Source organism: Vicia villosa, linkage group LG4, assembly GCF_029867415.1.
Source record: "Vicia villosa cultivar HV-30 ecotype Madison, WI linkage group LG4, Vvil1.0, whole genome shotgun sequence".
Lineage (NCBI taxonomy): Eukaryota > Viridiplantae > Streptophyta > Magnoliopsida > Fabales > Fabaceae > Vicia > Vicia villosa.
Window position 1 is genome coordinate 30,366,532 of NC_081183.1, and position 26,524 is coordinate 30,393,055.

Below are 26,524 nucleotides of genomic sequence, written 5' to 3' on the forward strand. Positions count from 1 at the left end.
GTGCTTAAAAGCTAAGAGTGACAAATTACAAAAACAACCTATTCCAATACAATCATCAAAGGACAATTGCTTGGAGTACAAGAGACTAAACACACAGACACGTAATTACGGTTCTTCATAATTAACAATCTCTCTGCATTCCAAAATAGGATTGCAGTCTTCTTATATGCAGCTCTTGAGTCTCGGGCTTTCTAAGAAACAAATTAGGGTTAACCAAGTTAACCTAATTTACACGTCATCAGGCTGTTACAGAATATGCTGTTAACGAAATCTTCTAGGAGAAATATTCAGCACATAATAAAATGTTTCCTAAATTGTAGATTGAGAGAAATCAGGAAACAAAATAGTAAAACATAACAGCTCCTGCTGTCAACCATAGATGTCATGACATCGGTCAAGACATTCACTAACAAACCTGTGTTAGCTTAAACATATGTAACCTGCATAACACCATATAAAGCATGTCATGAAATTGGTCAAGACATTAAACACCCAGGTATGTTTTACCACAAATGCAGCCAACATGAAAACACCTACAATCTCCCCCTTTGGCAAGTTTTTGGCTAAAACAACCAGTCACACCATATCAGAGAGACACTTGTAGCAGAAAACACAATCAGAGCTAATACAGTACAACATACCACACAAACATGCACTACTACTACCGACAGCCTGCATACACCAAGCATAACTACTTCTACAGCAATCATGAAAGCACATAACATGGCTATACTACCACTACAACCATACCACTTGAGCAGCTTTCAAGCATAACAGAAATACACTACTATACTACACACAACCATATCAAACAGATCAACACACAAAATAAGCATCAACAGATCAACACACAAAATAAGCATCAGAATTGTTGATCACACATACTTGTTGTTCTGGGGTGACATTACTATTCCCCCTGTTTGGCCACAAAAGTTGCCAAAGCAAGCAATCTCTTTTTTTTAAAAAAATACTTTATGATTCCTCATAGATGCAGACTCCTAACTTGCTTCGCATGTTTTCAATCTGTGTTGCATCAAGAGCTTTTGTGAATATGTCAGCTAGCTGAAGTTCAGTGGATACATGTTCCAAGCAAATCACTCTGTCTTCTACAAGTTCCGAATAAAGTGATGTCTGATATCAATATGTTTGGTTCTGCTATGCTGAATTGGATTCTTGGAGATGTTGATAGCATTGAGATTGTCACAGTACAAAGTCATGATATTCTGTGTCACATTGTATTCAGTCAGCATTTGTTTCATCCAAACTAGTTGAGAACAGTTACTACCAGCTACTATGTATTCTGCTTCAGTAGTTAATAACGAGACACAATTCTTCTTCTTGCTAAACCATGATATGAGATTGTTTCCTAAGAAGAAACACCCTCCAGATGTGCTTTTTCTATCATCAGTACTTTCAGCCCAGTCAGCATCATAATATCCAGTCAGGATAGGGTCACACCCGTGAGTGTATAATATGCCATGGTCACAAGTTCCATTTACATATTTGAAGATTCTCTTGACTTGGATTATGTGACTTACCTTGGGTTCTGCTTGATATCTAGCACATACTCCAACTGCAAATGCAATATTTGGTCAGCTGGCTGTTAGATATAGCAAACTTCCAATCATGCTCCTGTACAAACTCTGGTCAACATTTGTGCCCCCTTCATCTTTAGATAACTTTAGGTGTGTTGGAGCAGGAGTTCTTTTGTGACTAGCATTATCCAGTCCAAACTTTTTGACTATGTTTTTGGCATATTTGCTTTGAGACAAAAAATGGAGTCTTCCATTTGCTTAATTTGTAGTCCAATGAAGTATGTCAATTCTCCAACCATACTCATTTCAAACTCAGTCTGCATTTGACTGACAAAGTGTTTTACCATTCCTTCTGACAAAGTCTACATTAAACCAATGTATGGTATAAATGCTTAGTTCTTCAGAACTCAACAATAATTTTTTTCAAAGCTCTTCAGGAACTCAATCAAATTTTTCATTTGTAGTTCTTCAGAAAATCAATCACAAATTTTTTTTATGAAGTTATTCAAGAACTCAATCACAAATCTTTTTATTAATCAAAATAACAATATTTTCAATTCTTCAGTTATTCAGGAACAATAAAACAAATTCATTATTTTGCTATCCTTCAGGGATGCTTTATATGTTCTTTAGGAGCTATATAAGAAATTCATTATTTTGCTATCCTTTAGGGATGCCTTTATATGTTCTTTAAGAAATATATATATGAAATTCAATATTTTTTTATCCTCCGAGGATGCTTCATATGTTCTTCAGAAATAATATAACAAACTCTTATTTTGCTATCCTTCATGGATGCTTAGTAAGTTATTCAGGAACTATATAATAAACTATTGTTTTGCTATCATTCAGAGATGCTTTATAAGTTAATAATATATAATGTCATATCAAAATTCAGAGCGAATAAGGTAAAAAAAAGCATAAAAAAAATCATTAATGTTTACTCGAATAGTTAGAACTTCAATTTTTTTCCTTTTCAAGTTTGGTAGAGTTTCGTGCTGATAACGTGTTATGAAATTAATCAGAAGCCATATAATAGAAAAGTAGAGACAAATGAGAGAAAGAGAAGAAAGAAATAGTATTGTATTATTCTCATTATCTGTGAATAATTTAAGTACAATATGAGTATAAGACATATATATGTAATAAATGGAAAATCGGTCTGAAATCTCCTAATGGTATTTCAATTTAAAATTGTTTTATCTAAATGACTCAACACATTACTATTATTTGATTTTATGCATTTCTCAATTTTTTAATTAATTTATAATTTATTTGAACACACCTAATAAATTGCAAACTCTCTAAATTATAACTTTGGGAGGGATAAATTACAAACTCTCTCAATTACAATATTTGGATGTAAAAGTTGCAAACACAATCTCAATCATAATTTTTGGACGGAAAAATTGAAAACTATCTCTCAACTACAATTTTTGAACGAAAAAATTGCAAACTCTCTCAACAAACTATTTTTGAACGGAAAAATAGAAAACTCTCTCTAGACACACAACTATCCAAATCCCAAATACACCCAAAAGACTACTTTTTATTGTGGTATAAATAAACTCAAACCAACTCTCTATATTTATAATAATATTACAATTCTATTTTTTTTCCTACTACCCAATGTGGAATTTGGATGAATATACTATTAGACCCAACAAATTCTCCTTCATCCAAAGTCTCCCATACCTTCAGCATTAAGGTATTTATCATCAACACATATGATCTTTGTCCTTTTTCTAGAGTCGATATAAATCAGCCATTATTTGTTTCCAATTAAGTGTTTTTAGCATCCAGTGTCCATATACCACCAATCTCCAAAATATCTACCATCAGATTCAAAAGCCATCAATAGGACACATTTATCATTATAATCTTCTCTGACTATGTTTGCTACTTCTGATTTCCTTTCCTTGTTTGACCAACAGTCCTTTGAAAAATGACCAATTACAATTGTAACACCGAACCTTTACATTGTCAAACTTCTTCTTTCCCTTCTGATGTTTCTTCTCATTAGAGTTGGAGACTTTTGAGCACCACCACCATGTCTCTTCTTGGCTTGTGACAAAGACTGCTTCTAACTCTTCTTACCAAAAGACGCCTTTAGAGCCTTCTCCACCTCTCTTTCAGAGGTTCTCTGAGTCAGACACAACTCTTGTGCCTCTAGACTACTCTGCATCTCTTCAATTCTCATGGTCCTGATATCTTTAGAATGTTCAATTGTTACAAAAATATATTCAAATTGAGGAGTAAGAGATCTCAATACATTCTGAATGATTACTTATTTAGAAAGATTTTCTCCACAAATTTTCATCTCATTTGTGATTAGAATCACTCTAGAGATGTAATATGGTACCTTCCCATTGTCAATTATGTTGAGATTCTCATACTACTTACGTAGAGGCTGAGGCTTCACCTTCTTCATTGATGCATCTCCGTTGTAGCATCATTCCAGTATGTCTCACACACCTTTCGTCGTTGTTGAATCAGCGATTTCATCAAACACATTCGCATCCACATATTGATGGATGTAGAACAACTCCTTCTGATCTTTCTTTCATGTATCTCTTTGCGTGTTTCTCTATTCCTCCGTCACATGTGCTACAAATGGTACATAACCGTCGGTGGCAAGATCAAGAATGTCTTGAGCATCGAACAACACACACATCTGAATCATCCACCAATTCTAATTCTTTCCATAAAACACTGGAAGTTCTTTTATTTAAGCTATTTCTGTTGTTCACCTTCGTTCTTGTGCACTAAAACTCACTCTGATATCACCAAACACTCGTGTTTCCCGATCCCGCAAAATCAAGAAATGTAATTCTGTTACGATTTCGATCGTGAATTCAAACCAAATTCAAGAAACGAAATCAATCACACACGCCTCATGTAACACCTGAAGCCGAAGAAGGCGATGGGTGGTTGCACCGCATGTAACACCTGAGGCCGAAGAGGGTAAGGTTGGTCGCCACATCGGAATGAGAGAGATCCTGAGATTATGCAGGAAAGATACTGCATTATTGAATGAATGCATATAAGGATTGATAGGTACTACTTATACCAACAAGATGCATCTTCTTTTCGGTAGCTCATTCCATAAGAACTCCACAGTTTAGCGTGCTTGACTTGGAACAATTTTGGGATGGATGACCTTCTGGGAAGTTTCTCAGAAAGTACTCTGGAGCGTTATAAATGATATCAGAGCCCTCTCCCAGTATAATGTGGTTCGGGGAAGAAACCACATGTAACACTTGAAGCCGAAGAGGAAAAGGGTGGTCGCCACATCGGAATGAGAAGGATCCTGAGGCTATGCAAGGAAGAAACTGCATTGTTGAAGGAATGCATATATAGATTGATATGTACTACCTATATTAACAAGATGCATCTTCTTTTCGGTAGCTCATTCCATAAGAACTCAACAGTTAAGCGTGCTTGACTTGGAGCATTGGAGCAATTTTGGGATGAGTGACCTTCTAGGAAGTTTCCCGAAAAGTGTGTGAGTGAGGACAAATCATGCTGAAAAGACTCGCATTGGTTTGTGGGGTCATTCGATAATCCCGAAAGTAGTCTGGGGCGTTACACCTTACGTACACTTGTGTTTCCCTATGAATCGGACCGGAACTCTAGATACCAACAAGGTTGAAAATGAAGATGAAGATGAAAAAAAGAGAGAAGAGAGAGAAAATTGATGTAACTAACTTTTATCAAACTTTCTCTAATGAAAACGGTTACAATATGCTACACTCTCTCAAATTGTATTCTCTATAGTGAGACTTAAAGTTTAGTATTCATACAACCGGACTTAAACTCAAATGCATCTCAAATTAGAGCTAAATACAAAGCTAGCTAACTAACTGGTGTAAAATTTAGATTACACTTCAACAATATATGGAACTCATTAATTTAATATTTACAAGGAATTATATATGTAAGAATTACATGTGCGTAGTAAATGTTGAACACTGATTGAGATTTATCAACAATTAGATTCTTATTTTTGTAAAAGTGGAAGATATAGGTTTGGAATGAATAAGTTTCATGGCTTGATTTCCTGCCATTAGTGACTTCGTACTTCAATTCCACTTAGAGTGAATAACTTTCAGAAAGAAAAAAAAACTATGAACTAAACTTTTTATAGAAAGTAATCTTTCACTTGAAACAAGAATAAAAGTAAAAGAGTATGGATGCAAATATCCATAACATTGAGTCATTAACACCACAAAAACTCAAACTAGTTGTATGATACATGTTTAAATGTAATATATTACATAACATTTGAAATACACAAAAACTCTACACAACAATAATCAAATCCAAACAAAAACACAAAATGTAGCTTATATTTGTCTCTCCAAAGAGAGAAATAAAACTTAAACACAGCTACACAAGAATAATAACTCTCTAGCTGCATCTACTAGGAGCAAATGAAACAGTGTTTTGGTACACATCAATCTGCCAAAGGTGACTTTGTTGCATGATGTTTCCAATCACAGAAACTCCAGTCCCATTTATTGGCACAAATCCAAGACACTTCACATTTGGTCCAAAATCAATCACATAGCTTTTCACTGGTGGTGCAAATTTCACTCCTCCACCAAAATGGAAAACCAAACTCGGCACCGAACTCGGATCGAAGCCTTCGCTCTCGAAGCAGAAGTCCAAGTCACCTAAACTTTTATCAACCTTTTTCACATGGCTCAAAGACTTCTTCAATGCCTCGACGACCGGCTCATACGCGTCTTGAACGAGGGCTGCTAATGTTGTGCCCGAGTCGATTATCATGCCGCCTTGAGCTTCGAAGTCCCAAACCCTAGGCGGGATGTCCAGCATTTCGCGGCCGACCGATATTCCGGTGACATTCACACCATAGAATGGTTGGTATAGAAAAAGTTCTGTTGTTTTCTTCTCAGCCAAGAGTTTGACTTTTGGATTTCCAAATGTTAGGTAGCTTGACACATTTCTGTGGCTCAAATGGTCAACAAGACAATAGGAGAATTTTGTATTATATTTTAGACTTGCTTTATCAACAAATGAACCTTTTGCAAAGCCTAAACCTAATATTCCACCTGTGTTTTCATTGAATGTGATGCCATTAAGGACTGATTGTGTGCAACCAATTGTTAGATTTTCAAGTTTTCCTTGCTTTCCATTTGTTAGGTTTAATGATAATGTGTCAATTCCAAAGAATCCTGTAGCAGATGATCCATCAGCATAGCTGTCAAAGATAAGATTTTCTTTAGATAACTCAATAATTCAACATTTGCTGACAACATAAATAAAAATTAAACAATTATTTTGACCACTAAATGTGTCAGTTAGCCGAGGCCAGACCCAACACAATGATTGTTAGCATTCAGCATAATTCAAACCTCAGACATTTAGAGTAACACACTCTCAGATCTCAAGTCCTTACCATTGGTTTGAGACCTGAGGAGCATCTGAATGTTGACAAAATAAATAATAATGAAACAATCATTTCGATCCTTAAAAGTGTCCACTATAAGGGCATTTAAAATTTCGTATGGACTTATCCAACAAAATAATTGTTAATAGCTCGAGATTCAAACTTCAATCATTTATAGGAGCACATTTTCAAGTGAGCAGTTAAAGCTCTATATAAACTGACTCAATATAGTAATTAATAATATTTAGCGGGATTCAAATCTGAGACATTTAGACGAGCACGCTAAAGCCTTCAAGAAAAAGAAATATGTAGATGTGATTGTCTAGGTGAAAAAAGTAAAAGGTTGGGCTAATTGCAGGCACAAATATAACAAAGAGACTTATGTTCCTGTATGCCATAGATGAAGAAATGTGGGACATGTGATGTTACCTACCAACATTAATTCTCATTTATAACCAATGGTTGGATGCTGGAAAGAATGGTTGCTGGGTCATATTTTTGTGCTTATGTCTATGTGTCAAAAGTACTTTCTAATTAAGTCTTTTAGATTTTTGTTTGTCTCAACAAAATACAGAATCAAACACATTTATATCTTCAAATTTCTAATGGCTATAAACAGGGTTATTATTAATGTACCATCACTCCTATCAGAACTTTAAATGTTCTGCAGGACTAAAATATTTTATGGTCTACTGTGTCTTCAAAAACTCTATCAAACAGTTCAACCGGTTGAACCGTGAATCAGACCAGATGAATGTTTTTTTCATAATGCAAAAGTATATGGAAAGGTATTATGCAACTAATAACATCATTTGAACATTTCAATAAACCAAACAATTGAAAACATTGGATACCATATAGTAAAGTCATGAAATGTTTAAATTCAAGCCATACTATAAAAAGAGAATAATATTAAAATGCAATTAAATTCAAACATGTATCAAAAAGATAAGTTCCACATATATTTTGGTTTCAATAACTATTTTCTTCAACTCATAATAAATATCATGCTCTTCCTCCAACTGTCTTAATTTGTCATCTCCCTTTCCCACATAAGAGAAGCTAAATTTTTACACTATGTCCAAAAAGACAGCCTTTAATTTCTCTTTTCTCTCTCTTTCACATGCCTTATTCATCAACACTTGTTTCCATAAAAAAGCAAAAAGAAAAAAACTTTGATTTGCATCAATGTCTGTTACAAAATTATGTTTCTTTCTCTCAAATATTTTATATGTTCAAGACAACCCAATTAGTTTACTTGCATCAAAAACATTAAATTCAAGAACAAAACATATAAAAATCAAATTTTTCCAACACCCCATTTAAAAAAATCAATTTTTTTCAACACCCCATTAAAAAAAATCAAATTTTTCCAACAACCCATTAAAAAAAATCAAATTTTTACAACACCCCATCAAAAAAAATTAAATTTTTTCAACACCCCATTAAAAAAAATTAATTTTTTACATCACCCCATTAAAAAAAATTAAATTTTTACAAGACCCCAATAAAAATTAAGCAACAAAAGCTCAAGAAAAGGAAGAAAATTTACAAACCTGATATCAAAAAGGCATGGATCAGAATGGTTAGGACAATAGCTAAGAGAGAAAACTCCACTTAGATCTTGAGTGCAGATTTTAGAAGAACAAGGAAGTTGTTTAAATGTATGAGAACGATGAGGACAAAAAATACCATTACAAGGATCATTAGGATCATCCTTGGCTGTTCTTGATTTAGGTTGTCTAGATTTTGTTTTCTTCTTAGACTTTGTCTTTGTCTTTGACCCTTTGTGTTTATGTTTATGTTTATGTTTCCCAGGTTGATGGGGATGGTGCTGATGATGAGGATGCTTATGATGTTTTTTACGTTGAGGATGAGGAAGATTATCGATGGAATGATGATTATTAGGAATGCTATTGAACCATGTTAACTCACTCCCTGTGTCTGCCACAAGCCAGAAGCTTTGTCCCGGCGTTCCAACTTCCACCTCAACAAAATATTCACCAACAGCATAGTCTCTTCCAGAATGCATTGGCATTTGGAATTCCTTCCTCACTTCCATTTCCTTTCTCCTATGAAGATGATGATGATGATGATCTTGTTGATTGATTCCCTTCCTATGATTGATCATTTTCTCCCTCCTCCACAAATCTCTTTGAATGAAACCTTTCACGGCCTCAACCTGATCTACATCATCACCACCAAATCTAGCATCATGCCTATGGACAAGCTCTAGACTCAGCATTTCGCCCTCGGCGTCGTTGTCGTCGTCGTACGAATTATCAGCAGCAATGAGATGGATCAACAAAAGGGTCATGGTAATGGTGATTTGAATCCATTTTCTGTTCATTTGCATAGATATAGGAGTATGTATGTATGCAAAATGTTGGAATGGTATAGAGAGGTAGATTATGAAAGAGATATTGATATTTGTACCTTGGTTTTAGAACCACAAACTCAAATTTGAACAAAGGGTTGTAATCAAGTTATGAATCAGAGGGCGAGAAAAAGAGAGAGAAGAAAGAGGCTAGAAATTAGAGGGAGTTTGTGCTGGTTTTGTCGTTCAGATTGGTTCTTTTTACTATGCTAGGTGTGTTGTGGGGGTTGGAAAACAAACAAAGCAACAAATATATATATAAAAAATAAAAATAATTAATTAATTTATGATATTTTTGAAAGGTACATTACAAAAAGTGTAGGGCCTTTATTTTCTCCTTTCTTGTTAAGCATCTCTTTCTCTCTCTCTCTCTCTCACTATATATATATATATATATATATATATATATATATATATATATATATATATATATATATATATATATATATATATATATATATATATATATATATATATATATATATATATATATTATTTCTTGATTATATGTGCCAAAATAACTAAACTTCTGATATCGTGAGGGAGATCAATTATTATTGTAATGAAAGATATTAAGGGTTGGATCTTGGTTGCTTAAAGTTAGTTATACATTTTAGCAAATTAATCAATAATTTTAATGTATAAAAATATAGACTAATTTCTGGTTGAAATTTTAATGGTATATAAATGGATATTAGATCCATGCAAATAGAATTGAACTCAGACCTTTTAAATAAAATTTTTAGAATCGAGATAAGTGAATGGAAGAAATACAAAAAGATGTTCAATTAAAGGTTGTTATTTAGATTAATCAATGTGAATTATATTGAATAATATGAAATATTATTCAAAAAGTAATATAAACCAAAAATAATATCATAGTAATTTGACTTAATTTATGTATTCTCTCTTCTAAAATATGTGTCGTACTTTATAAAATTATTTATAATTAAAAAAAATCTTAATAGACTCAAGCCCAAAAACATGTGAGTATTAAAATATGTTGTTTTCTTCACTTGAGGTTCTAAGGTATATTACAACAAATTTTCACCTTGATTTTAAATCGACAGTGGTGTCAATTTAACCACCAATCACTTGTTGCTCTCTCCAAAACAAGATCACTCTTCACCAAAATTGATCAAGTCCAAAAGATGCTTGAATCTTCGGCAATGATTTGGTAAACATATATGTTGTATTCTCTTATGAGGACACTTTATGAACCTTAACCTCCTTTGACTCTATCATATCCCTTATAAAGTGTAAACATATGTCAATGTGTTTTATTCTTTCATGATAAACTTGATGATTGGCCAAGTGAGTGGCACTTTGAATATCACAATTTATTTTCACATTTTTTTGAATAATCCATAACTCCTCAATCATGTCTTTCACCCACATGGTTTCCATGATCCCTTCAATAACGGAAATATATTTCGATTCATTTGTAGATAGCGCGGCCAATGATTTTGATTTTCCTTCAAGCTTATAGTTGTCCCAAACAACGTAAATATAAAACTTGATATGAATTTTCTAGTATTCACACTACCTGTATAGTCTAAATCTCCAAAGCATCTTCCTCGTGAGTTAACCTTGTGTAGTTTAAACTATCCTTTATAGAACCATTCAAATGCTTCAACAACCACTTTAAAGCTTCCCAATGAACCTAATCAACATTTATCATAAACCGACTTACTATGCTGAGTACATATACTAAGTCTGGTCTTCTATAAACTATACCATACATAATGCTTATAACTCCACTTGCATAGGGCGTATTTTCCATTATATTCTTCTATTTATCAGTTTGAGGAAATTGTTTAACTGAAAGCTTCGTGTGATGATCTAAAGGAATGTTGACGATTTTAGCATCTTGCATTCTAAACCGCTCCATCACTTTCTTCAAGTAACTAGATTCAAATAAGAAGTATTCACTCTTTTTGCGACTTCTCATGATATGCATACTCAAGATTCTTTTAGCTTCACATAGATCTTTCATCTAAAGTTCACCATTCAAGATCTCCTTGAGCTAAACGATCTCGTTTTTGCTAGAGCTTACTATCAAAATATCATCAATATATACAAGGAGGTAGATAATTACTTTCTCATTCCTCTTCAATATGTATACACAATTGTCATAATTAATTCTTAAAAAACTATGTTTAAGTATAAATTCATCAAATCGCCAATACAACTGCCTTGTGCATTGTTTCAACCCATATAGAGATTTCTTCAACAAAAATACCTTAGTCTTATCTTCTAGAAAATCTTTCGATTGTTCCATGTAAAGTGTTTCCTCAAGGTCTCCATGTAATAAAGTTGTTTTGACATCCATCTATACCAACTTAAGATTATATTGATATACAATAGCCTTAAGTACCCTTATAGATTAATGTTTTACCACAGGTGAACAAATTTCATTATAATCAATTCCTTCCACCCGAGTAAAACACTTCGCTACAAATATTGACTTAAACTTTAGTTCTTCAATTCTTGGAATACCTTCCTTCTTCTTGAAGATCCACTTGCATTCAACCACCCTTTGTTTATTAGATAGTCCCACAAGATCCCAAGTACGGTTCTTCATAAGTGAACTCATTGCATCATTTAGCGCCATTAACCATTTTATACTATATTTGCTTTTGATTGTTTCTCTGAAGCTCTTTGGTTCTGAGTCTTGCATCCCTTCAGGCACATTTAAAGTATAACAAATAAGATAAAAATAATCGTACCTTTGAGACGATACAATCTTTCTTTTAACTCTATTACTTGTCAATTGATAATTAGGAGACATTGTATATTTCCCTTCAATAGTACTAGAAACAAGATTCTCAACTACCTCCTCATCTTCCATGTTAATCGTATGAACCTTCACCTCAAATTGAGTATTATCCACCTTAGCTTAAGATTTATTAACCTCACATTCTTTTCACTTCATCCCCATACATGTCTCGTCAAAAGTAACTCCATACTTATGATAAATTTTGATCTTACAAGATCCATCTTCCAAAGTTTGTAACCCTTCACTCATTCAAGACAACTAATGAATACACATTTCATATCCCTAGTATCAAGTTTGTATTATTTGATATGAGCAAACACCAAAGCTCTGAAAAATCTTCTAATTTGAGTAGTCTACCAATTTCCCACTCTAAACTTCCATAGGTGTCTTGAAGTTTATTCCTATGAATGGACATTTGTTAATGAAGTAAGTTTTTGTAGCAACAACTTCACCCCAGAAACTCTTTGGCAACCCAGATCCCAACAACATGCACCTTACTATCTCCAAAATGGTTATATTCATGCATTCAACTAAGCTATTTAGTGAGATGTGCCAGCAACGGTTCTATGCATCTTGATACCATGTTTCGTGCAAAAAACATTGAACTACTCTGACCCAAAATTATAGGTTAAGAAATGGAAGGTGGAAGAACTAAGAGTATTGAAACAAAATCTAACTGTGAAGAGCGAAATGCAGATAATAGGCTGAAGAAATCTTGGATAACATTGATTAGTGTAACTTGTTTTTCTAACATCACTTAATTAGTTATATTATTAATTTTTAGATCAGATTGAAAGGTTATATGTTTAGTGAAAATTGTTGAAATAAGAATTTGAAATAATTTATAGTAAACTCAGGTGTATATATCACAACGGTTGTAAAGAACAACTGTTGTTAAATGTTAAGCGTTAAGAATTTCACTACGATTGGTTAATGTAACTGTTGTGATAGGTAGCGTGCTACCTAGTTTATAATTATGGTCACACAACCGAGGTGGAAAGCATCATACTTAGAATCATCCCCTACCTCACCACGGTTGGTAAAGCGTGATGGTATCCCTTTTTCAACCGTGGTGATATGGCTTATGTAGTAGTGTGTCATACCCCAATTTTTGACCCTAAGATCATACATCATTTGCATTCAATCATCAATCAAGAGCACCATTATGATGCTTTATCTTTGATACTGTGATTATCTCTGAGGGGAATTATCGAGCATTTATAGCCTTTTTATTTGTTTATACTAACCAAAAATCAAAAAAATATATGTTTTGTCTCTTTTGTTTATATTTTACAGGTGAAAGATCGGGCAAAAATCAAAACAGTGCAAGAAAACAGTTTTTGAAAATTTGAAGGTGGAAATCGATTTACCCCTGTGGGAAATCGATTTCCTGTGCGCAAAATTCAAAAAAATATAAGGAGGGAAGCTTGACATCATTTTGGCACCTTTTTATTTGATCATTTTATCAATTTTCCACCTCATCAAAATTAACTCATTCATTAAACCCTCTTTAACCTCATTTTACCATTTTTACCATTTAATTGCCACTTTAATCACCAATTAAACACAAGTTAATCACCAAACACAAAAAGACCAATTTGCCACTACTCTTGCTCCAATTCTATAAATAGAGCCCTCTACTCTCTCATTTCTCAAGCTTTTGATAGCCAAAAAAGTTCTTGCAAATTGATTTCTCAAGCTTGGAGAGCCAAAAAATTGCTTGCAAATTCATTTCTCACCCTTTCCAAAACCCTCACCCAAAGTTCATTTTCATAAGATTAGTAAGGTTCACTTTGAATCTTGCTAATTTTGAACTAAGCCTCCTACATTTCACTCTTTTCTTTGATTGTTCATCTCCATACTTGAAGGATCTACACTTTGTGCTTGTTCTTGAAGCTACTTCAACACTTTAATTCAAGAATTGGTAAATTTCTCAATTCTAAGATGTAGATCTTTGTTGCTTGTGTTCAATGCATCTTTGATGCTATATTGGTGCTATTTGATGGTGATTTGATGGAAAATTCGTGCTCCAATGGATATGTGATCATAAGGTGTTTGTATGTTTGCTTAAGTCAAGTTTTATGCCTCCTAATGCTGATTTTTTGAATGCTGCGTGCAGGAAATCGATTTCCCTCTGTAGGAAATCGATTTCCACCTTATTTTTTTTCAAAATTTGAACTCTGCACTCAGGAAATCGATTTCCTACAGAGGTAAATCGATTTCCTGCTGGCAGAATGTGTTTTTTTGCCTTTTTTATGCTTGTTTTGGCTTCCTACTTCCTCCACTTCATTAATATCATTGGATCTAGGATGTTGATAGGTTTGAAATGACCTAATCCATAATATTAGATGAATGATATTAATGATAGTATGAGTTGATTATCTTTTGTGAATTTTATTCTTATTCCTCCATTTCATTAATATCATTGGATCTAGGATGTTGATAGGTTTGAAAGAACCAAATCCATAATATTAGATGAATGATATTAATGATAGTGTGAGTTAATTATCTTTATGCATTTTATCTTCTCCTTCTCCTTTTTTTCTTTTGATCGATGAAAGTCTTAATACTTTGAGAATTCTTATGGATTCTTAGTAAAGACTAGATCGTTACCTATTTTCTTTTCGTGCGGTATTGCTTTCGGAAGGCGATCTACATATCGTTCTTCTCGCATGCATTAGCACATAAAGTTTTGACCGGCCTCGTTGTAGGGTGATTTCTACATAAATCACTTGGCGATCTGCTTAACATAGCGCAATATTTCGTGTCCCGAATAAAAAGGATCAAATATGGAAGAGAATTGTATGCGGTTGATTTAAGACTTGTGGAGGGTTTTATCGTGTAGTCGCTATGATTCTATCAAGCTTCTGATATACCCCATTGAATTTAAATCCGAGTACATCATTCACTCACCATAGATCTTCCTACTAACTTTGATAACATACTTGACAAGTTTCAAGATGGTTATCTTTAACACTTAACAACTAACTTTAATTACCGCTCTTTATATTACCGCTCTTTATATTTCTCGCTTTATCGCTTTACTTTATCATTTCATCATATTTACTTTCCGTCATTTTCTCTTTGTCCACTTGGACATATGTTTATGCTTCTGTTATTTTTCTTTTGTCCACTTGGACCATACTTTATTTTTTCGCTAAAACACTAATAAATAACCAAAATCTAAAAAATACATAATGCTCTCTTTGGACTATCGGTTACTATCCCTAGCACTTTGGAGATTCGGACTTATGGACCTAGTACCTTTGGACTCATTCCATTACTATCCTGTGATTGTTCTGTCTGTCTGGCATTGTTCTGTTGTATGTTTATGTGTGCAGGTATTTCCTTAAAAGCCCTTGATGGTTAATTTCAAGGCATTGATATAAGGATTTTACCCGAAAACAGCCGTTACTCTGCCCAATTTTCGTCAAAATCTTAATGTGCTTAATGAAAAATGGTGCTAAGACAATAAGTTCATATGGATCCCCCAAGTGTTAATGTGTTGGTATTGATAAATCCAAAGGATGGGAAAACTACCTTGGCTCTTAATGTCAAGTGTTGGCTTCTTATTCGGTTAGACCGTTTCTTTCCTTAGCTTTTATTTTATGCATTAGGTTAGCCTCTTCATCTCCTCCCATTCTTAAATTTTCAAAATCTTCTCCCTTTTTCCAAAATATTCTTATGTTTGCAAACCTTTTCAAAACTTTTTCTTAAAAATATCTTTCGCCCTTAGTGGCTTTTCTTCAAAAGTTTAGACACCGTTAATTGTCGAAACGAGTGGTTATACCCCACGATTTTGAAATTGATTGATAATAACGAGATCTTTTCCGCGTGAGAGAGCTAGTGGCATACTCGTTGATTTTATCCGAGTTGGAGCCCTTCTTTCATTTGCGATGCAAAGAACTTGTTTGTTCTCATGCTCAAGATCAATGGCTGAGTATTTCTCTCTAACGACAACAAAGTGTTTATTCGTTTTAAAATGTTTTCCCAAAAGCGGAACTACATTAGCTCTGAATTCTCCATTGCACCGAGGAGGTATGTAGGCCCAAAGCTTAACGCTTTGCCGAGCTTATTTTGAAAATAAAACAAACCGTTTTTTAGCACACACACAACACAGATTTTCAAAAAGGTTCCCGTGGAGTACCACGGATATGAGGGGTGCTTTAAACCTTCCCCTTGTATAATCAACACCCGAACCTGAGTTCTCTTTCTTGTTTTTTTTAAAAACAAAACTTTGGGTTTTACCTTCTTTTCCCTTTTCCTTTGAAAAAATAAAGCGCGGTGGCGATTTCAAAACGGAATATTGATTCGAGTCAATCCCATGGCTTCGATATCAGATTTTCCCCGCTACAGAAAAATGGCGACTTCACTGGGGATCCAGCTTTTAAGTGTGTTAAGCCTATTTTTGTTTATCTGTGTGTTTTTATCTGTATATATTGTTGTGTGTTTTGTTTGTTTATTTTCTTTTTTCTTTTTGGTGCTCGATGGTTCCTCTGTTATGAGATAAAGTTCTAACCCGAACTTTGGTGAGTAACTTGAGATAGGAGGTGGTAAGACCAATAGTTGCATGTCAGGAGCAATCCTTAACATGAGCATCATATGGTGGAACCCCGATCAGTGGAGGCCTCATGGAAGGCAGTAGATGTTGTTACGAACTATCGTAAGAACGCTATTACTTTCAATAGTGAGTGTCCGTAGAAGCTGAATGACCTAGAACCCTTTTTAACCCATCTAAGCCTTTTTAGGATGTAGTGCAGAAACAAGATCAAGTACCAATTTGAGCTTGTTGTCATGCGATACTACGCTCAGACGAGGTCTTTTTAGGCATATTATTGGCGCCCGTGAGCAATTGTGCGTGCCGGTAGTATCCGATAGAAGATTGAAAACTCTGGGAACCTTTGTAGAACCCGTTCGGCAGGTACAAAATTCCCTAGTTCATACCTTTGTGGGTGGTTCTTAACCTTGACTCCATGCTCGTGATGTCGAACCTTTGAACCCTGTTTGTGTGACCGTGTGTGATCTTGATTGTGATTGATGCATAAACCATGCATCCATGCATTCATTTGATTTCTAAGGAACTCATAGGTCTTTCTTTGTAAACATCATTAGTTTCATCAAACTCAATGGATCTTGGGTGTCGATGAGGTGAAAACCTTAATCCACCAAAATGGATGATTGATCTTGATGATAACTTGATCAAAGTTTTGATCCAATATAGGATTTACCTCCTTCATGTTTTGATGTTTACAAAGTAATAACTTGAATTCTTTGAAAATCAAATAAATAAAAACAAAAAAAAAAACAGCAATTGCATCATTTGCATACATACATCCAGGTTGTCCAGAAAACTCATCCTTGTCTGTCTCCATCTTCAGAGTGGTTTGCTTATCTGTCAAGTTGATTCCTCGACACATTGAACTAGAAGCATGAATTTGAAAAGTATGGAAGAACTTCAACAAGACCAAGAGTTTCTAAGAGCAGAGGTCAGCGAGTTGAAAATTCAGATGAATCAAATTATGGAAATCCTGCAAGTCTTGTTGAATAAAGAATGCAACATTCCTCCGATTTTCCTAAAGCCAAGTGTTTCAGACAAGATAGCTCATCTTGGTTGCTGATTAGTCACTAGGCCTTGTTTCTGTACTGTTTGTATTTCCTTTATTGTGTTGTTTACTTTTAGACTTTGTTTGTTTCTGAATGGTGATTTTAATGAAATGAGCATTGCATATTTTGAATTCATTTTCATCTACACTGTTTATGTTCATGCTTTCTTTTACAAAACTTTTTCTTCCATTTTCTTTCTCTATCAAATTTGTGTTTTATGCAAAGGTTGGAGGGAGGATGATGACAACGAAATACCCAAGTTGTTGAACTGTATGCTTTTGAATAAAACTTTGCTGATGATGTACAGGCATTGTTTCAATTCCCAAACACTGGAGAAATAAGGAAGTTAATCCCTTGTCAACCCCTCTGAGCCTTCGAAGTTGGAGTTTCTTTCTGTATGAAAAAACCCGCATTTTTAACCTGGGGCAGGGTAGTTCTCAGTTAATTTGGCTGTGCATTCTATTTTAAGAGAATCATTCAGTACACCTTTCAACAAGTGCTTCAATCGCAAGCGTTCCTCCGCATACATCAAAGAAATGTTGGAGATGTCAATCAAAAGCCAATGATGGTTCATCAATCATTAAGCAAGGCAGTCACTATCTTTCAAAAAAAAAATGAAAAAAACATGTATACAAAGAAAAGCCTGCTAAGTCAAAACCAAAAACGACTTAGGCAAGAATCAAGGCATCCCGCTGACTGTAAATTCAAAAATAAACAGTTCAGGCAAAAGTTAGGGATATATAAATAAAAAAGATGAAAAAAAAAGAGAAGTCAATAAATTCCCCAAACAACAAAATGTTGTGATATCAAAAGGAAGAAGTGACTGCCATCTCAAAAGTTCTCTTTGCTTGTGAACTATCATCATTATCAAAGGTGCAATTCCAGAAGTCTCTTGGAACCTGAATGCATAAGTTGAATTAACTGAGTTTTAGGACTGGAGATCATTACGAAGATGGGGTGGGTTACAAAATTTTGAGCCTTATATCCTTTGTTTCTAAAACCGTGAACCTGGCCACGTTACAACCTTTAAAAGACCTAATTGAAGCAAGGTTTGTTTGAAAGCATACTACAACAAGGTTGCGTAAGCTGACTCCCATGTGATTTTCCAATCTTTTGTTTTGATACCATATCTTTGCCTTTGAATGTCTTAACCTTTATGTTTTGACCAGTGATTCCATTTGCTTTACATCAATAACATCTTTCCAAAAATGATTTTGATTTCAAAAATATTCTTTGAGCATTGCATTAAAATTACCATTCTTGAATGAACATTTTATTTGCAAGTAAGCACTCACCTTTCAGGAAGTTCAAACAGTCGAGAAACTTGATCAGTGATCCTATCAGGGGCACGTTTCTTCAAGATCCGGTTGTTCAGATGTTCATTCAAGATTTGTTGATCAGAATATCATTTCAATACTTGTACTGGGGCAAGCCATCCCAACATGCATTTCAAGAACTGAAGCCATGATCAGTTAACTTGCAACAATTAGTGAATCAGGGGCAATCTTCTTCAGCAATCCCCAAGCAGTTTTATCAGCCCTTCTCAAAGGATCACTAGTTTGATACAGTTACCAGTGTAATAGAAGTGTGTTTAAGCATCTTCTTCCCAAGCAGAATTGGCAGAGTTCCCGTGTTGAGGAATCGAGTTCCTATCGTGCCTCACAAAAGAGTCTCCCTCAATTGTAACAAACATTTGCATTGCATTGCTCATATATCATGCATAGAAAAATTCAACATCATGCATTAAAACAAATTTCATACTCATTTGCATTTTTCGAGGTCCTGTTGCTATCAACATCTTCACCTTGAGATCAAAGTCCAACTTACTTGGCGCCTATCCAAAACAGATACTTGTTTGTCTTGTCCGTCTAGTGTTGTTCCTAGATGTATCTTTTCTTCTTTTAGTGTCATTCCTGAAAGATTTACACCACGCTTTATCTTGGTTCCCTTCAATCATGTCTTATCTTGATTGTCTCTGATCATGCTTTATCCTGATCACTTACACCAAATCATGTTTTATCTTGATTGTCTCTAATCATGCTTTATCCTGATCAATTTCGACCGTGTTTTATCTTGGTTACCTTCAATCATGTTTTATCTTGATTGTCATTTGATGTTGCTTCGTCCATGCTTTATCTTGAACGTCTCTGATACATTCTTCCCAAAGTTCAAATCATGCTTTACCTTGATTGACCTTGGTGTTACCTAATCATGTTTTACCTTGATTTTCATTTGGTATTTTTCAATCATGTTTTACCTTGATTGTCATTTGATGTTATCCAATCATGTTTTATCTTGATTATCCCTTAATGACATCCAATCATGTTTTACCTTGATGGACCTGTGATAATTATCTAATCATGTTTTACCTTGATGGACCTGTGATGATTATCCAATCATGTTTTACCTTGATTGTCCTTTGACGATATCCAATCATGTTTTACCTTGGTTGTCATTTGATGTTGTCCAATCATGTTTTACCTTGATATTCATTTTGATGTAGCCACATTCATGTAGGCCTCAGATATTCTCTTCTCGAAGTTCAATCATGTTTTATCTTGAAAGCTTCTGTTGACTGTCTCTTTCTCCTGTGGAATCCAAGTTTTATCCCTAGATGACGTATACCTTTTCCCCCAGTGGAATCCTTTCTTATCTCCCCAGTGGTGTTATACTCCTCTCTATTCCATAATCATACTTGATGCATCCATTAGCATCGCATTATACCTTAGGTTCAAAAATTGTGTGTTTTATATTTAAGTCTCTTCAATTACGTTGAGCTGAGGATTTTAACACTCACATCTCCGGAAAGAAGAAACTTAAATAGGGGCATCTGTCATACCCCAATTTTTGACCCTAAGATCATACATCATTTGCATTCAATCATCAATCAAGAGCACCATTATGATGCTTTATCTTTGATACTGTGATTATCTCTGAGGGGAATTATCGAGCATTTATAGCCTTTTTATTTGTTTATACTAACCAAAAATCAAAAAAATATATGTTTTGTCTCTTTTGTTTATATTTTACAGGTGAAAGATCGGGCAAAAATCAAAACAGTGCAAGAAAACAGTTTTTGAAAATTTGAAGGTGGAAATCGATTTACCCCTGTGGGAAATCGATTTCCTGTGCGCAAAATTCAAAAAAATATAAGGAGGGAAGCTTGACACCATTTTGGCACCTTTTTATTTGATCATTTTATCAATTTTCCACCTCATCAAAATTAACTCATTCATTAAACCCTCTTTAACCTCATTTTACCATTTTTACCATTTAATTGCCACTTTAATCACCAATTAAACACAAGTTAATCACCAAACACAAAAAGACCAATTTGCCACTACTCTTGCTCCAATTCTATAAATAGAGCCCTCTACTCTCTCATTTCTCAAGCTTTTGATAGCCAAAAAAGTTCTTGCAAATTGATTTCTCAAGCTTGGAGAGCCAAAAAATTGCTTGCAAATTCATTTCTCACCCTTTCCAAAACCCTCACCCAAAGTTCATTTTCATAAGATTAGTAAGGCTCATATTGAATCTTGCTAATTTTGAACTAAGCCTCCTACATTTCACTCTTTTCTTTGATTGTTCATCTCCATACTTGAAGGATCTACACTTTGTGCTTGTTCTTGAAGCTACTTCAACACTTTAATTCAAGAATTGGTAAATTTCTCAATTCTAAGATGTAGATCTTTGTTGCTTGTGTTCAATGCATCTTTGATGCTATATTGGTGCTATTTGATGGTGATTTGATGGAAAATTCGTGCTCCAATGGATATGTGATCATAAGGTGTTTGTATGTTTGCTTAAGTCAAGTTTTATGCCTCCTAATGCTGATTTTTTGAATGCTGCGTGCAGGAAATCGATTTCCCTCTGTAGGAAATCGATTTCCACCTTATTTTTTTTCAAAATTTGAACTCTGCACTCAGGAAATCGATTTCCTACAGAGGTAAATCGATTTCCTGCTGGCAGAATGTGTTTTTTTGCCTTTTTTATGCTTGTTTTGGCTTCCTACTTCCTCCACTTCATTAATATCATTGGATCTAGGATGTTGATAGGTTTGAAATGACCTAATCCATAATATTAGATGAATGATATTAATGATAGTATGAGTTGATTATCTTTTGTGAATTTTATTCTTATTCCTCCATTTCATTAATATCATTGGATCTAGGATGTTGATAGGTTTGAAAGAACCAAATCCATAATATTAGATGAATGATATTAATGATAGTGTGAGTTGATTATCTTTATGCATTTTATCTTCTCCTTCTCCTTTTTTTCTTTTGATCGATGAAAGTCTTAATACTTTGAGAATTCTTATGGATTCTTAGTAAAGACTAGATCGTTACCTATTTTCTTTTCGTGTGGTATTGCTTTCGGAAGGCGATCTACATATCGTTCTTCTCGCATGCATTAGCACATAAAGTTTTGACCGGCCTCGTTGTAGGGTGATTTCTACATAAATCACTTGGCGATCTGCTTAACATAGCGCAATATTTCGTGTCCCGAATAAAAAAGATCAAATATGGAAGAGAATTGTATGCGGTTGATTTAAGACTTGTGGAGGTTTTTATCGTGTAGTCGCTATGATTCTATCAAGCTTCTGATATACCCCATTGAATTTAAATCCGAGTACATCATTCACTCACCATAGATCTTCATACTAACTTTGATAACATACTTGACAAGTTTCAAGATGGTTATCTTTAACACTTAACAACTAACTTTAATTACCGCTCTTTATATTACCGCTCTTTATATTTCTCGCTTTATCGCTTTACTTTATCATTTCATCATATTTACTTTCCGTCATTTTCTCTTTGTCCACTTGGACATATGTTTATGCTTCTGTTATTTTTCTTTTGTCCACTTGGACCATACTTTATTTTTTCGCTAAAACACTAATAAATAACCAAAATCTTAAAAATACATAATGCTCTCTTTGGACTATCGGTTACTATCCCTAGCACTTTGGAGATTCGGACTTATGGACCTAGTACCTTTGGACTCATTCTATTACTATCCTGTGATTGTTCTGTCTGTCTGGCATTGTTCTGTTGTATGTTTATGTGTGCAGGTATTTCCTTAAAAGCCCTTGATGGTTAATTCCAAGGCATTGATATAAGGATTTTACCCGAAAACAGCCGTTACTCTGCCCAATTTTCGTCAAAATCTTAATGTGCTTAATGAAAAATGGTGCTAAGACAATAAGTTCATATGGATCCCCCAAGTGTTAATGTGTTGGTATTGATAAATCCAAAGGATGGGAAAACTACCTTGGCTCTTAATGTCAAGTGTTGGCTTCTTATTCGGTTAGACCGTTTCTTTCCTTAGCTTTTATTTTATGCATTAGGTTAGCCTCTTCATCTCCTCCCATTCTTAAATTTTCAAAATCTTCTCCCTTTTTCCAAAATATTCTTATGTTTGCAAACCTTTTCAAAACTTTTTCTTAAAAATATCTTTCGCCCTTAGTGGCTTTTTTTCAAAAGTTTAGACACCGTTAATTGTCGAAACGAGTGGTTATACCCCACGATTTTGAAATTGATTGATAATAACGAGATCTTTTCCGCGTGAGAGAGCTAGTGGCATACTCGTTGATTTTATCCGAGTTGGAGCCCTTCTTTCATTTGCGATGCAAAGAACTTGTTTGTTCTCATGCTCAAGATCAATGGCTGAGTATTTCTCTCTAACGACAACAAAGTGTTTATTCGTTTTAAAATGTTTTCCCAAAAGCGGAACTACATTAGCTCTGACTTCTCCATTGCACCGAGGAGGTATGTAGGCCCAAAGCTTAACGCTTTGCCGAGCTTATTTTGAAAATAAAACAAACCGTTTTTTAGCACACACACAACACAGATTTTCAAAAAGGTTCCCGTGGAGTACCACGGATATGAGGGGTGCTTTAAACCTTCCCCTTGTATAATCAACACCCGAACCTGAGTTCTCTTTCTTGTTTTTTTTAAAAACAAAACTTTGGGTTTTACGTTCTTTTCCCTTTTCCTTTGAAAAAATAAAGCGCGGTGGTGATTTCAAAACGGAATATTGATTCGAGTCAATCCTATGGCTTCGATATCAGATTTTCCCCGCTACATAGTGGTCTCAACATTTATGATCTATGATGATTAGCTGAACTCTTAGTAGGTTAAGAGGATAAGTCTGTAGTGGGTATATCTATCTTGTGTTTAACCAACTCTCGCATCCAATGATTCGTAGAGAAGGACGCACGATAATATACTGTCTTTTCCTCGAAAGGGGGAGTTTTAATCAAGATGGCTTCATATTTAAGGTAATGCATTTTTTAAAGGTTAAATAATCAGAAAACTTTGATTAACACTCTAAATAAGTGCTTTTATATATGCTCATTATGTAAAATCATTTTCACTAAAAAAATAAATGAGCTTTTAGCATTTGCAAGATAAAGGGTGCAAACAAAAAAAGTAAGGATGCAAAAAAAAAGTGACAAAGTTAAAATTCAACCCAATATTCACAATGCACCAAGAAGACAAGAAACCAAGAAGCTAATCAATTAACTAATTCATAAAGTAACCTACACGCTCCGAATTTCAAACAAAATCAGATTTAATCCTCGCCTCAAAGAAAATTAAATAAGTGCATTAATGGAAAATACGCAAGATTTTTAAAAACATAATGATTTAATTTATTAGAGCCTTAATCTAATTAATTGGATGGCCTATTTGGGAAGCTTTGGTTCTTACATTTTTGGGCCAAATCTTCAATGATTTATGAGGTTTTTGCATGCTTAAACTATCTGTAGAAACACTATAAATAGGTTATTATACTCCATTATTTTGAAACTCATACTTTTCTCTCTGTTTTCTATTTTCTTGTATGAGTTTCACTCTACGCCATAAGTGCCAACGCTCATGGCGTCAACAAAAACCCTTCAAACTAGAAACTCTTTGTAACATCCCAATTTTATTAGGTATTTATTTAATTAGCATTATTTGGTGTTGTGGTAATTATTTGTTTTATTTAATTATTATTTGGGGTGATAATTAATTAATTATGTACTATTATGTTAATTTATCTATTTGAGGAATTGGTAGAATAATAGTGAATTAGCTAAATGGGCCTAATTAAGTTAGAAAGAATAGTTGGGTGGGTTAAGTCCAATATCAATTAGAGTTAGTAGAGAGTTTGTGAGGTAATAACCTAATTAGAAGAAAAGAGATAAAGATACAAAGAGGAGAAAAAAGGCTAAGAGAAAGACAAAGAGGAGAAGATTGTATATTTCATCAAGAGGGTGGATTGAATCAAGAGGTAAGGGTTATAATCCATGTTAATATAGGTTACATGATTGAGTAATGTGTTTGTTATGCAATCTCTTCGTCTTTCATTTTCATGAAATGTTAAATGTTAGGGTTTAGGAGAAATCAATGTGATTTTGTGAATTTTCATGATTCAATGTGTTGTAAGGATGACCCATGAGTAGAAACATGAATAGGAACCCATAACTTGTGATAAAATGATGTTTGAAATGAGTTTGATTGGTTAAAATCTTATTGGAGTTGGTATGAGAGGTACTGGAAACGCAAGGAATTTTCCAATTCTGATGTGGAGCGTCGGGCGAGTGTTTGGAGCGCCGGGCGAACGTGCGCTTATAGGCCTCCGTCGGGCGAGTCAAGCGGGCAAGGAGATGTCAAGCTACTGCCTTGGAGCGTCGGGAAAACCAATCTTTCCGCCGGGCGAATAAGCCCTGTTTGTGAAAATTTCAAATGTTCATAACTTTTGATCTGTGAACCAGCTTTATGCATCGTTCGAAGCGTTAGGAAGCTAATATGAATTTCTATATAATAGGATAAGATTGATTGGAACTTGTTGAATTAATTATGATGTTAATTGAGAATAACATGTAATTATGTATGTATGTTATGGATGAATAGATTGTGACCATTATTCATGGATTTATTATGTGACGTGATAATCATAAATTACGTAATTGAATTGCTATATGCTAATTGATGCTTGAGGATTTGGATTGAATGTCTTGATGTGTAATATTGTGCAAAGTTGGAAAGATGTGATTATGTAGTTTAAGAGATAGAGAGATTGTCTTAAATGCATGAGTCTTGTTTTGTTGCACACGTACACAAGCATGAGTCTTTGAAAGTGGCAATGTTGGGTAATCTCGCGAAGGGTATTTACTTGTCCCAAATCTAACGCCGAATGGGATTTGAAAGCTTAACGCCGAATGGAGCTTTGAGGTGGTTATCTAGTCTGTAGAGAATGACAATCGGCTTGCCGGAAACAATAACGAAGGGATCCACATGCATTTTGCATAGAGTCACATTTTAGTTGCACGTGTCGGTGTAAATTATGTTTTAGTGTGATTTTGTAATATGTTTGTATGGAATGATTAATTGTTGATTGATGCATGTATGTGGAAATTTGTGAAGTGATAATTGTGTACTTGATGATATTTCAATATTGGATACAATTGTTGAGTTGGTAATTGAATATGATTAATTGTGTGATAGATTTTGGTTGGTTGAATCTAAACATGTTAATCTTAATATATGGATTATGAAAGCATGTTTTTAAGAAGAGTGATGAATTGTGAAATATATTGCTTGGTTTTGTTTTTGCATTTCCCATTATTATGTTTTCTATAATTTGAATTCTCACCCTTCTGTTTGAATGTTTCCCTTTATTGGTAACGTGCAGGTTCAGACGAGTAGTATCTTATTTCAGATTTGCCGAAGAGCTTCTGAGTTTGTTGTTTGATTAGGTAGCGAGTCATATGCTCTGATCATGTAACACTTGGGGGGTTTCTTTAGACTTATGCTTATATTTGG

At 34.3% G+C, this 26,524-nt stretch overlaps 1 protein-coding gene across 1 annotated transcript; it reads right to left on the minus strand.

The window, feature by feature from the left end:
• Window positions 1-5,767: 5,767 nt before the first annotated feature.
• Window positions 5,768-9,552, minus strand: LOC131594674 (aspartic proteinase NANA, chloroplast-like). The gene is made up of 2 exons (XM_058866859.1): window positions 8,505-9,552; window positions 5,768-6,759 (listed from the first exon to the last, which is right to left on the minus strand). Exons 1-2 carry the CDS (start codon window positions 9,302-9,304, stop codon window positions 5,946-5,948), a joined length of 1,614 nt encoding a protein of 537 aa, XP_058722842.1. The 5' UTR covers window positions 9,305-9,552; the 3' UTR covers window positions 5,768-5,945.
• Between the last annotated feature and the right edge of the window lie 16,972 nt (window positions 9,553-26,524).